This window comes from Carassius gibelio, chromosome B1 (genome assembly GCF_023724105.1).
Source record: "Carassius gibelio isolate Cgi1373 ecotype wild population from Czech Republic chromosome B1, carGib1.2-hapl.c, whole genome shotgun sequence".
Taxonomy (NCBI): domain Eukaryota; kingdom Metazoa; phylum Chordata; class Actinopteri; order Cypriniformes; family Cyprinidae; genus Carassius; species Carassius gibelio.
Window position 1 is genome coordinate 25926259 of NC_068396.1, and position 13394 is coordinate 25939652.

At 35.2% G+C, this 13394-nt stretch overlaps 2 protein-coding genes across 2 annotated transcripts; one reads left to right on the forward strand and one right to left on the reverse strand.

Moving 5' to 3' along the window:
• Positions 1 to 781: 781 nt before the first annotated feature.
• si:dkey-162b23.4 (sodium/hydrogen exchanger 9B2) lies at positions 782 to 9668 on the forward strand. Its single transcript, XM_052546455.1, has 12 exons — positions 782 to 1635; positions 2090 to 2303; positions 2545 to 2715; positions 3157 to 3299; positions 3499 to 3626; positions 3713 to 3888; positions 4835 to 4941; positions 5056 to 5205; positions 5531 to 5639; positions 5803 to 5939; positions 6086 to 6269; positions 8485 to 9668. Exons 1-12 carry the CDS (start codon positions 1543 to 1545, stop codon positions 8544 to 8546), a joined length of 1674 nt encoding a protein of 557 aa, XP_052402415.1. The 5' UTR covers positions 782 to 1542; the 3' UTR covers positions 8547 to 9668.
• A 406-nt stretch (positions 9669 to 10074) lies between these two features.
• On the reverse strand, positions 10075 to 12729 carry cisd2 (CDGSH iron sulfur domain 2). The gene is made up of 3 exons (XM_052546456.1): positions 12471 to 12729; positions 11635 to 11849; positions 10075 to 11102 (listed from the first exon to the last, which is right to left on the reverse strand). The coding sequence occupies exons 1-3, from the start codon at positions 12571 to 12573 to the stop codon at positions 11013 to 11015; spliced, it is 408 nt and encodes a 135-aa protein (XP_052402416.1). The 5' UTR covers positions 12574 to 12729; the 3' UTR covers positions 10075 to 11012.
• Between the last annotated feature and the right edge of the window lie 665 nt (positions 12730 to 13394).

Genomic DNA, 13394 nt, shown 5'->3' on the forward strand with positions numbered 1-13394 from the left:
GAGCTCTAACTTCTCTGAATGAAAGTTAATGAGGCTTAAAGTTTATATTTTACAACAACATTGTAGTCATAAACAGAAGCAAAAAGCCGAAGAAAGATAATGTAAATATACATTACCGGTCAATTGTGAAATATTACAATTTAAAATAACTGTTTTCTATTTTAATATATTTTTTTAAATGTCTTGCTATGATGAAAATCTGATTTTTCAGAAGCCATTCATCCAACTTTCGGTCTCACAAGATCACATATTGTCTATGTTGAAAATGCTTTGCTTTTTAATAGCTACAATAGCTATATGTGAACACCGTATAAACTACCATTCAGAGAATTTGAAAGAGGAAAATTAAAAAAGAGAAATGAATGCTTTTATTCAGCAAAGATGCATTAAATTGAGAAAAAGTGACAGTAAAAAAAAAAAAAAAAAAAAAAAAAGATTCTAACAAAAATAATAATACTATTCAATAGAATTAAAACTTAGTAATAAATTTTTTTTTTTTTTGAAACACTTAGTGTTTATATTATTAATTCCCTAGCTTTAGCTTGACTATAAGTGCCGTTTATATGTTAAAAATAAACTATATAAAGCATAAAACATTGTGGATGTCTCATGATTATGGGATCATGATAAACAGTAGTCTCTTGCCGACGTCTTGTGATTGGTCAGTTATTGTCACCTCTAGCCAATCACTCCACAGTAGGTGGGACTTGTCAGCAAAGAGGTTGGGAAAATAGCACCGCTTGGATCTGATTGGACCATTTTATTAGGGTTGGACGTTTGGAGAACCACCTTCCAGCTGTCACTAACACTTCCGGATGCCTCTACCGAGTAAAAGATTAACCTTTTAAAATCTATCCGCGCATCAGGGATCAAGCGCGTGTATTTCCATTGTTATTTTTTTGATAAGTGTGGACCATAACACATTTCGGTCAATACCTTGCAGATGGTAAAACTTACAGACACTTCCGCATGAGATTTGATTTGATGGCAGTAAGGTTTGAAGCCATTATTGTTTTTTTTCATTATTTCATCACAGGCAATTGCTTTATCATAACAAAAATAATAATCACCAAAGATAAAATACAGTTTATTTATTACCCAAAACAACAGGATTGAAATAAAGAAGGACATTCTTTTTATAATACAGGCGATAGTTGAAGATGCTATAAATAAGAATACCTGGACTAAGACCACTGATGTCAGTAATGCTATTCAGTTAGTGGTTTACTACGGTCTTACAAACAGAGACCATATGCCATGCGCTCTTCAGTCTGCTAAAGCACCTTATGGCCCAGGCGTCGCGTTTAGTCCTGTCACAATCCGATTAACCTGTCGAAAAACAAACCAGTCGGTTTCATTTCTAGTACTCGTGTTATTTCCTCTTCGAAGTTCATTGATAATTGCTTATAGGGCTTCATCGATAGGCAGACGCTGTAAACGCGACTTATATTTACACAGACGAGTGTTGATAAACAGGTGCCGGTCATGAACACGTGCAATGGCTAGAAAACTCGAGCGAGGATAGAGCAGAAGTACAGTGTCATGGAGGATGTCCAGTCCAGACCCCATTCAGCCCACTCTACATACTCACAGACCACCGAGGATGCAGCCTCTGGCTTGGGAAATCATGCTGAAGTAGGTTATTAGTCAGAATTTCCCACTTAAGCTGTTTCTGTCTTTATTATTTCAATATTGGTACTATAAAATGGGACAGTTGCCTTTATTGATGTTACAGTTTGTGGCTAAAATGATCTCAAGCCTTAATGGATAATTATAACATTCAACACTGTACAAAAAACGTAATTTATTCAATTAACAAACATTTTAATGATTTATAGAGCAATAGTTCATGCACTTTCAAATATGTATAAGAAAACACACTGAGAGAACTGAGACTAGGGTCAGTTTTGCTTCTAATATATATATATATATATATATATATATATATATATATATATATATATATATATATATATATATATATATATATATATATAAATGAAAGATAAGTTCTATATATAAAATATTTAAATATAATATAAATTAAATGCAAGTTTATATATAAACTTCTCTCTATATTCTCCAACAGCATCACCTTACTGTCAGTCAGACAGTGCTGGTGGTTCCGAAGCGCTCCGAGAGCCCCAATCCGAGTGTGACTGAAGAGACGACATACGTCCATCGACCGGTGTCTTCAGTTGACGCCTGCACTAATACAGACCCACCGTACGAATGCTGCCCATGGCTGCGCAGACTGTGCCCGTGTCCACCCAGAGGCCTGCTGGCTACCATTATCACCAAAGGTTAGAAAAGTGTCAATCATTTTCCAAAACATCATAACAGAGATTGCGCACACACAAAAAACTTGGGCTTGAAAGGTGATTTTTTTAAGGTTTTCTAAATAAATTTGATACTCTGTTTATTAAAAAAATATACAGTAATATTATGAAATGTTTAGTACAACTGAATATAGCTGTTTTTATATATATTTCAAAATGTAATTTGTTCCTGTGAACGCAGCATCTGTTCTTGTCCCCTCTGTAGTGTCCATGGCCGCAGTGCTCTTTGGGGTTGTTTGGTCCATTACAGAGAAGGAATGTCTTCCTGGCGGGAACCTCTTTGGCATCGTGACCTTGTTTATTTGTTCTGTAGCCGGGGGAAAACTGTTTGGACGCATACACATCCCAAACATGCCACCTTTACCTCCACTACTTGGTATGTGCGAATTCTGCATTGTTGTCTGTTGTTAATAATGTAGTAATTACAACACAACACTTGCATACACAACAGTTGTCTGTTGGTCAGCATGGTGGATTCATGTGTCTAACTCGGACTTGAGTGGAATCTGAATTTGGAACTTTTTTGATTGCTATCATTTATAAAATTTCAGTCAAATGTCAAATGGGAAATGTAATCTCAGTCTAAGAAAATAATGGCTGTGTAAGGGACGGAATGCAGTTCATATGGCACACAGAACAGTACATACTGTATTCTACCTGTTATGTTAAAACATATAGCCATTATACTATTTCCATAATGAACACAAAAAATAAAATTGTTTTTTCTCAGAGTGGTCAGTTTCATTGTCAGTGTGAGAAATGTAACGAATGACTGTGGGGTTTCTGTTTGTGTTGTTTTCTCTGCGTGTGTCTGCAGGCATGCTGCTGGCAGGGTTTATCCTCAGAAACATCCCTGTGGTGACAGATGCAGTTTACATTGATGTTAGATGGTCTGCTTCTCTGAGGAACATTGCACTGGGGGTCATTCTTGTCAAAGCTGGGCTGGAATTAGACGAAAAGGTAAGAAACCTCACCGGCCCCAGTAGAGTTACAACAAAAACATTGCTGCTAACCCGAGAGGATGTGCCTTCATGCTCTTTAGAATTCTCTTTCAGCCAAACACCATATTGTTTGTTGATATCCACTTTCATTTCATGAAGGCTTAACTGATCAAAAATAAATGGGTCTTTAATACATTTTGTTTTTATGTGTATTTCAGGCTCTGATCAAGCTCAAAACCGTGTGTTTGCGTTTGTCCATGTTTCCTCTGATCTGCGAGGCCATCACTATTGCTGTGGTCTCTTATTTAATATTGGGTCTTCCATGGGTCTGGGCCTTTATTTTAGGGTAAACCACTGATTTTGATAACATAAGAACCTCTCTGACAATGTCTGCTGCTACCAACCAAACTGCTGCCATGTTTTGCTCTGTAGGTTTGTCCTCGGGGCTGTTTCTCCTGCTGTTGTGGTTCCATCTATGCTGCTTCTGCATAAGGAGGGGTACGGTTTAGAGCAGGGTATACCTACTCTACTCATAGCAGCCTGTAGCATTGATGACATCATTGCCATTACCTGTTTCACCACCTGCTTGGGTATAGCTTTCGCCACAGGTATGCAAATAGATATCCAAAAGGGAGCAAATACACAGTATATTTCTAAAATAAAGTAAAAAATGAGAACGTAAAGTCAGCTGACTTTGGATTCAGTATTCATTTGATATCAATAACTTAACCAGTCAGACAGAAGAATTCAGAATGCTTTTCTGCAAACGGAAGCTGTTTAGATGTTTGCTAAATTCTAATATATATTATAAATTCTAACAAAATCACATTAGACAACAGAAATTCCAAAATTATATTTTCCTTACATTCTTATATATATATATTTTTTTTTTATAATATTGTGAAATATTATTACAATTTCCTATAACTGTTTCCTATTATAATATGTAAAACATTTTTTGGTATATGTTTTTATTCCTGTGTCAAAACCAAATTTTCAGCATCATTACTCCAGTCCTATATATATACACACACAAACATATATATATATATATATATATATATATATATATATATATATATATATATATATATATATATATATATATATATATATATATATATATATATACACACACACACACACACACACACACACACACACACACACACACACACACACACACACACACACACACACACTTAAATAATCTAAAAAAAAATTGTGGAAATTGTGATTTTTTTTTTTCAATGATTATTTTATTAATAGAATTTTTTATTTATTTATAGGATGTAACTTTATAATGATAACTTTATAATGTCTTTTACTGCCACTTTTACTCCATTGATTGTATCCTCGTCAAATAAAATGTAATTCTCTTAAAATAACAGACCCCAGCCTTTTTAATAATATATGTATATGAAACATTACATTTTGCCTATTAACATATATTTTTTAATATGCTTATATAAGGTTCTTTCTCCAGGCTTTATGGATGTCCTTGGTGTTAGTGGTCCCATCTTACAGTAGTGTTCTCTCTCTTACCTTCTGCAGACACTTTGTGGGTAAATATACTGAGGGGACCACTGGAGGTAATAGGTGGGGCGGTCACCGGTGTGGCCTTAGGGTACTTTCTACGATACTTCCCCAACAGAGACCAGGCACGTGAGCTACAACTGTTTGATTGAGAAGTACATGTTCAGATTCTAAAACTGATGTTGTCCGGTTAACAGTTTTCATGGTTGTTGGTTGTTTGTGTCTTTTACCTACAACAGGGAAACCTCGCGTTGAAGCGTTCCTTCCTGGTGTTGGGGCTGGCCGTGTTTGCTTTGTTTGGCAGCAATGTGGCCGGGATTCCTGGTGCAGGAGGACTCTGTACGCTAGTGCTGGCATTTGTGGCTGCATTAGGCTGGGGGAAAGCTAAGGTCTAAATCTCTTCTTCCAAACACAACAGAGATGTGAAAGACTAGTCCACCAAATTTTGACAATTTGTTTTGCCGTATATTTTTACAAAGACTTTGAAGAGTTCAGATGCAAAAGCCTCTAAGTGCTTTTTAAAATTGTTTTCTAAAATGAGCTTTTTTCTCAGGTTCCGATGTTTACGTTCAGTAATTTAACTCTTATGGCACTGAAAAGAACTTCATTGCCATTAGAGTAAAATTACTCTTCACATGCATTATTTTTCCCTGTGTCAGCACGAATAGATTTTCTCAGATCGCCCATTTAATTTCAGTGTGTATGTGTGTTTAGGCTCCAGTGGAAGCAGTGGTGGAGAGGTTTTGGCAAGTGTTCCAGCCTCTTCTCTTTGGTCTCATCGGTGCTGAGGTTATCATTACTTCTTTAGAGGTCACAACTGTGTGTGAGTGCTACACTTTCAAGTTACACTGTCATTTCTACAAAACTGGTTTTAGAAAAAGAGCTGGAATAAACTAAAGCAATTGGGATGTCAGCAGGGTGCACTTTTTCACATGTATAGCATTTCAAACACGCCGTTGATCAACTCTAATGTTATGTGTCCTCAGTTCTGGGTATAGCAGCCCTGTTCATCGCACTCACAGTACGCCTGATTGTCACTTTTGTTGTGGTTCTGCGAGCCGGCTTTAACCTGAAAGAAAAAGTCTTCATCGCTCTAGCCTGGATGCCTAAAGCCACAGTACAGGTATACTTACCAAGTCTATCAAATAGACCCTCTGTTTTACTATGACTTTACTCAATCCTTTCAGGTTTTTTAGACAAGTTTGAGCTACATGACAAAAAATGAAATGCACACGAGATCCCTATGAGTGCTGTGCGATTTGTTTTCAGGCTGCGATTGGCTCTATAGCTCTGGACATGGCGCGCTCCAAGAATGATCTTGAGCTGCAGAGGTACGGCATGGACGTCCTCACTGTGGCTGTGCTGTCCATCCTCATCACTGCTCCTATTGGAGCGCTCCTCATCAGCCTGCTCGGACCTCGACTCCTGCAGAAACCAAAGAACCCTGAGTGGGGTGAGATATTTGTACACACACAACCATATGTGACCCGTGCTGGAAAAATGAGTCAGAATGCGCACAAGCTAATTTTGAGCTACAGACAAAAAAGTGAAAATGTTTTGGTTGAATTTCAGGTTTTCAAAAAGCAAGTTCCTTAAGCCCTTGTCTAGCAACCCCAATGCTCCAAATAGTAATTAAACATCCAAAATTATCTTTATTTGTACGTTTTCTGAGAGGAGTACCCTTTTCTCTGCTCACTTCTCGTGCTGCCGTTGACATTTACATTTACATTTATTCATTTAGCTGACGTTTTTATCCAAATCGACTTATAATTGCTATATATAATACAGAGGTTGCACTCCATTGGAGCAACTAGGGGTTAAGTATCTAGCTCAGGGACACATTGATGTCCAAAGGCACCAAAGGCATGTGTCTTATCCACTGCACCAACACCACCCTTTGACTGATATACTATATGAATCGCTTCCATACATACACATACTGTAAATACAGAATACAGTATTTTATGTAAGCTATTCACCCAAACATTCAGTTATTACTTAAATGAATGTTTGGGGAAAAAGATCTGATGTTTAACAATACATTAGATCTGTGCAGTACAGTAGGACTTACTATATGCCGTCTTCTCAATAATGTTAATCAAACAATAAAAGAAAAGATCGCTGCTCTTGATTGAAGTGCTTTGTAGTTTTAATAATCGGTTTATTTGTAATGAACACACTGAAGTGATTATTAGCTTTACATATCGGTTTATTTTGGGAACATTTGCAACAGTTCGTTTTTTTATGCAGTCTGTTTTGCAGTTCTTTAAAGTGATGTTTTCGCTTGAAAATTACTGTTCACAGGCTTGCAGTACTTTTGACCGTATTTTACTGAAAACAACATACCAATAGTGTAAACGGGGAAAAACGGTAGTCAGAAGAATGCAGATCATATCAGATCAGAAGCTGCAGTTTACACTTGCGAGTAATAGTAAAATGCTGCAAATATTTTTATTTATATGCTTGAAACATGATTTACACCTTTACAAAGCTTATTTTGCACATGCAAATGTAATTTACGCTTCCATACACTTCCACAATTCTTACCCTGCGTATGCAGATCTTTTAGGCATTAAATTACCTTCATATTCATCGATTTAAACGAGTGTAGCACAGGCATTTTTCATCCGATTCAAACAAATCGTATATCATTTTGAAGGTCTTTGTGAAATGTGAAAATAAAATAACTTGTTTTTGAAAGTTTGCTGATTGTGACAAATTTTTTTGGAACCATTGGCAAAAACTTTGCTAATATTTAAAACTTTAATACAATAATTAATGGCTGTTGAATATTCAGTTTTGCCATTGCAGGAATAAATTACATTTGACTAAATATGTTAAAAAAGAAAATGGTTATTTTAAATTGTAATTATTTTACAAAAGAACAGTTTTTACTGTATTGTTTTAATCAAACAAATGCAGACTGGGTAAGCATAGAATACGACTTCTCCAAAATGTGGAAAAAATATTAGGAATCTTGATATACAAATGTATCTACAGTATGTATTACAGCATTGGTTCATTAGCTTAGCAACAGTTGTAGTTGCTCTTCACACGATAAGTGCTATTTTTGTGGTGTACGTTAAAGTGTTAAGTTGCTATAAAAAATATATTTAGTTATCAGTCACGATAGTTCATGATGGTTAGGATGCTGCTTTTTGTAGAAAGTAAACAGAGTTTGGGTCAGATCTAAACATAGCTGTGCAAATAATACTGAAGTAGGTTTCTGCAGTTGTCTTGCCATCACAAAAAATATGTAGATAGCAACTCATCTATTTTAATAAACAGGCGACATGAGATGCACATGGAAATTCACCACAACTTGGAGAATTTGCATGCTGGCAGGACCCGGGTGTCCTGGTTCACTCTGTGTTTGCTCTATTGTCTGTACAGTGCTGGCTATGGCACTTTGCTAATGTGTTAAAAAAACATCAAATGCTCAAGCTTCTAACTGAGACCAGTAGATTGTTTTCTACAAATTTATAAACATGTCCTGTGTGAAAATATGAAATTAACCCCACTTATATCTAGCGTACTGTACATATCTGTATTTACTCTGCATATAAATAGTATAAAGAGATGTAAAAAGCAACTGAAATCTCTTTAATAATTGCTTAGCACTTGTGTTAAATGAATGATTGCATTAATTGTCATTTTCTGACTCGTAGCTGTCAGTCAAGGTGCTTTATCTGCATCGGGGACCCCGGTGACGTATGAGAGCGCCCTGTGATGCTTCTGGGAAGTGACAACTCAGCGTCCAAGGCTGCTGATGATCCCTTTTGTCTTCACAGTGGATTCTCAAACTCATTATCACTGCAACCCTCTGAAGTCAGACTGCAACAGTGGCAGACTTGCTTTTCAGATGAAGGAACACAACTCTCATTTTTTTACCTTCAAAGGTGGACGGAAACTCTCAAACCACCAGGTGAAAAGTTATTCTCATCCAAAAGGTGGGATTTTGAAGGATGGAACACTATAGGGGTCATTGACTAGCACTATCGAGTACAAAAACATGTTTATGAATATTTTTTTTTTTCTTACTGGCTTGTGTTTACATTAGATATATTACGGATGAGTCTGCAGTGACTGCATATCAGTGTTACAGAAAGTTGTATAGATGCCAGTAATTTCATGACTATGTTTTGAATGGAATACTAGCTTAGCATTTACTTAGGACTGTGCAGTATATAACTTTTTATATTCACAGCTTGTCTATAATAATATAATTAGTGCTGTCAAACGATTTAACACATCCAAAATAAGGCTTCCTTCAGTTTCTCCATTAAGTTGAGTACATTGCAGGATAGAGCATTTCACGCAAGAGTTACATTTTGGTAAATTTAGTCTTTATGTAGTGTTTATCAAAGTATTTTAGGCATATTATATACTAATAATAATAAAGTAAATCGAACTATTCCAAACACAGTCATGAATCTGTGTTTTGAGATTGATCAGAGTATTTTGCAGATATCTTGTCAGCTCTGTTATACATACAATCAATTACTGCTGGAAAAATTACATTTTGTGTTTACAGTGGAAGTCATTTTAGAACGTGAAGAAGGATTTTGTTTTATTAGTAGTAATAGAAGGACAAATGGTATATTTGCCCAGCATTGCACAGTTCATCGTGTTACTCTTTATTAGCTAGATTCTTCTCCATGATTGTTTTGATAAAAAGTGTATTTTAATGTTATACAGAGTCCTATGAAAGGGAATTGTCATTATAACTTATTTTGTGAATGTTGTTAGTGGGTAATGTTTACAGCTTCAAATTTAGGAGGTTTGGTGTTGTGGTTATGGTAATGCTACATGCAGTCACTGCTCATTTAAGCTATTAAACCACTAAATTTAAGACCTTATTCTCATATTGTCATCTTTATATAATAACTTTATTTCTGTTGTGTATGTGTAGTTTATTTGTAGATGTATTGCTGCAGAAAATGAATGACATTTGCCCTTTCAGTAAATGATAGGCAAAACCCCCCGTTCATATTTGAAAGCATATCTTGTATTATCATCTAAGGCAAATCAGATGTAAATAAGCAGCACTGTTACTTTTCTGAGAAGACTTTTCAAGCATTGGTGTGGTAGAGTTACACCATTTTGTGTTTAAGGAAAAGTACAAAAATACTTATATTGTATACTTATAATAAAATAAATAAGTAGACTGTTGGCATTGCAACACATATCCATCACTCACACTTATTAGATTATTAACACAATAGATAAGCAAAACAATAACTGCATTTCGAGGGATGTAAAAGAAGTTTGGTTACCTTTTATTTATTTATTTATTTATTTTTTTTTTTTTTACAAAAGTCATTAGGCACATTCCAGTTAATATACAATTAAGTGATTTTTATGAAAACACTTATGAACAGGAGCCATCTGATATGAAACATGGCACAAAAAAAGAACTAAGGGATTGTCAAAACTATTTTGAATAGAATTGAATGCATACATTTTATGCATTGTAATTGTTACAGCATGCTGGTCCAGGTGGAAGTGGAAAGGAAACACAGTCCTTTCTTACATTATGATAAATATTGTAAATATTTCAATAATGTATATCAATAGTTGTGACAGAAGCATTTGTTACAATCTAATGCAATGTGAAATGCCTATGTATGCAAACACAAGTCAAGTTTAGTATCCTGCACTTAAAAACTTTCAAATAATTTAGCAAACATTGTAGAACTCTTGTTGATTTAGGAATAATTCTGCAGAGGTAAAAACTACAAAAACAAATCCTGTACTTCACACCGAAAAACTAAAAGTATTTGATTTTTTTTTTATACGGTCTCAAAAAACAACATTTTTATCACAATGACAACACAATAGTAATAGTACAAATTTTAACTGAATCTAGATGGAGATTAAGAACAGAAGAGTCACTTTCATGGCAAAGAAGACTGATTGGTGACAGTAATCGGCATTTATGGCCAAGTTATATTGCACAAAAAAATAGACTACGTGTGTTAAGTATAAAAAGTAAACACACCAGAGCAATGTAACAAAAAGGTATCTACTTAATCTCTCCGATCAACCACAACATCTTGAGCATTAAAGTCAGAATTTATACTCCATACCACTACAAGAAGTTGGAAATGGTTTTTGGGAAGGTACAACAAACTAAATTACGGTAGGTTTTTCAGTGGAAAAACACCCAATTTTAATATGGGCCAAAGCAGGAGGGCTACAGAGTCTTCTTCTTAAGAATAAGTGGACCAACGTTGTCTCCTGTCAGCTCGTTATGCTTTATGTGTGACTTATCACAAACAGGAAACTGCAAGATAAGAAAGGACAAATTAAATGCTGATTGGGACAGTGGTTTTTAGGCACCCTGATGCTTTTGACAAAAGTGACACTCAAAAAGAGGAAGTGAAAAATCACACATTTTTTTTTCTTTTCCCACACATGTATGTTAATAGTTTCACTACAGTTTTTCTCGTAAACGGAATGCATCATATTTTTTTATTAATTTCAGAATAGCTTTTTCCTCTTTGGTCCAATTTTAATGTTAATTATTATTATTATTACTATTTTTTTTTTCAAGTCCATTTCCTCATACTGTTTGATTGCTTGCATCATTGCACAATGTCAATATATATTATCATCCTAATTCATTAAGATATTATAAACATTAACATCATGATTTTCTGTTCTTTTCTTTCTGCTCTGAACTGCTCTATTTTGAAAAGTGCTATACAAAATTTGACTTGACTTTGGTGCTGATGTTCTATATGTTCATAGTACATTGATCTACTTTACAGCTTTACATAAAATATTATATTTTTCTCAGGCATGGGACCTCCTACCGTTTTAGATCGCCAGCAGCGGCAGTAGCAAACATTTGGAGTCCTCAGGTCCTCTATGTCGATCTCATTCACCACTTTAGGGTTTTCTTTTTGGATCTTCAGATTTATTAGGCTGTCTCTTTGCTTTTTCTTCTTGGGCAGGAAGGGTCGGATGGTCAGATAACCCAACAGAGACAAAATCCCCAATAACGGTAGGAGCCGCAGCCACTCTGAAACTGAGACACAATCAAGAGATACAACTCATCATAGAGTTTGCTGAATTCTTAATTATCACATTGACAACATAATCTACTTAGTGAGACCTCTACTGCTAGCTGTGGAAAAAAATAAGTGTGGTGAGTGACAGATAAAGTAATATTCAATGATTAACACACTTATCATATTTATACACATGTGCATAAGTGACAATTAACCTGTCATGATCTGTTGAATTACACAATGACAGTTGCTTATTTTAGTTGTTTGTAAAGGCTGCTTTTTTAACGTTACAGATGCAAATTGTCTTGCATTTATTGTGCCACGTTTTATAATACTATAATAAAGCTAAGCATGCTGTCAGATGCTCTGCATATTTGGTCTTTCACATTTCTGAAACAGAGGCTCACTGTTGTGAGTATCCGAAAGTAGAATCACTTGTGCAAGTAGACACTACATATTGAGTATGTTTTCCAAAAATGCATGGAAGGTGAAATTGTATTAATCAGTTTATAAGTTATTACTTATTTGAGAGTTAAGCAGACGGAAAACAGAGACACATCACTCTTTCTATTCAGGCATGTGCGCTTAACTTAACTTTCCTCCTACGCTTGTGTCATTTTGCGATATAAAACACATACCTGTGAGTCTCGCAAAGCCGCCGATTGTTTCCGGAAGAGGCAGTTTCTTGAGGTAGGCTGGAAGTTGTATTTTGATAATCCTAGAGATACTTTCTAACACCATCTTGAATGACTTTGTGCGCTTCTAATTGAAAGACAGCAGCCAGGATATTTCCTGGGACATTGTACGTCGTCGCGTTAGTTCAGTTGCGTTTGCTCGTTTCCGTTTGCTCGTTGAAGAGGCTGCTCAAGGCTGGGAGAATCTACTTAACTATGACCGTGAATAAGCGTAAGCGCACGACGCGCAGTAAAAGAGTCAACCAATCAGCATGTGCAGAGTTGGTGGCGCCCGATTGGCTACTTTCACCGCGCAACTTGCTATTGGTTTAATTGGTTCTATTCAAATGCACTTTACTTTTCTCGTACAGAAATGGACTCTGGACAATAACAAACTAATATTTCATAAATAATCGAGTTAGATTTACCCTGTTAAGAAATTTGAATTTAATTATTTGTTTGAATTATTTGATTTATTTTGGATTTTGTCATTCTTGCAAACTGTATGGTGTTGCAAAAGGAACTTTTTCGTGTGTTTATGCACGATTGTTTTGACAGATTTCTCGAACTTTTCAAGAATCTTTATTATTATTATTAGATTTTTTTTTTGTACATGATAATATTGCTTGGGATATGATTTAACCATACATCTCTTTATTTTACTTTAAAAATATCATATTGGTGTGAGAAAATGAACTAAAGCTAAGCCATATTTTATTTCGTTTATACGAGGTCAAATAATATGGATCTGTTTTGAAATAATGATAATAATAATAAATCTGTCTTGCTATTTCCTTAAGTTCCCCCGTCTGTCTTGCAAATTGAAAAAAAAAAAGAAAAGAAAAGAAAATATGAATAAAAAATGGATTCAGTGTACAGCGTCAATTT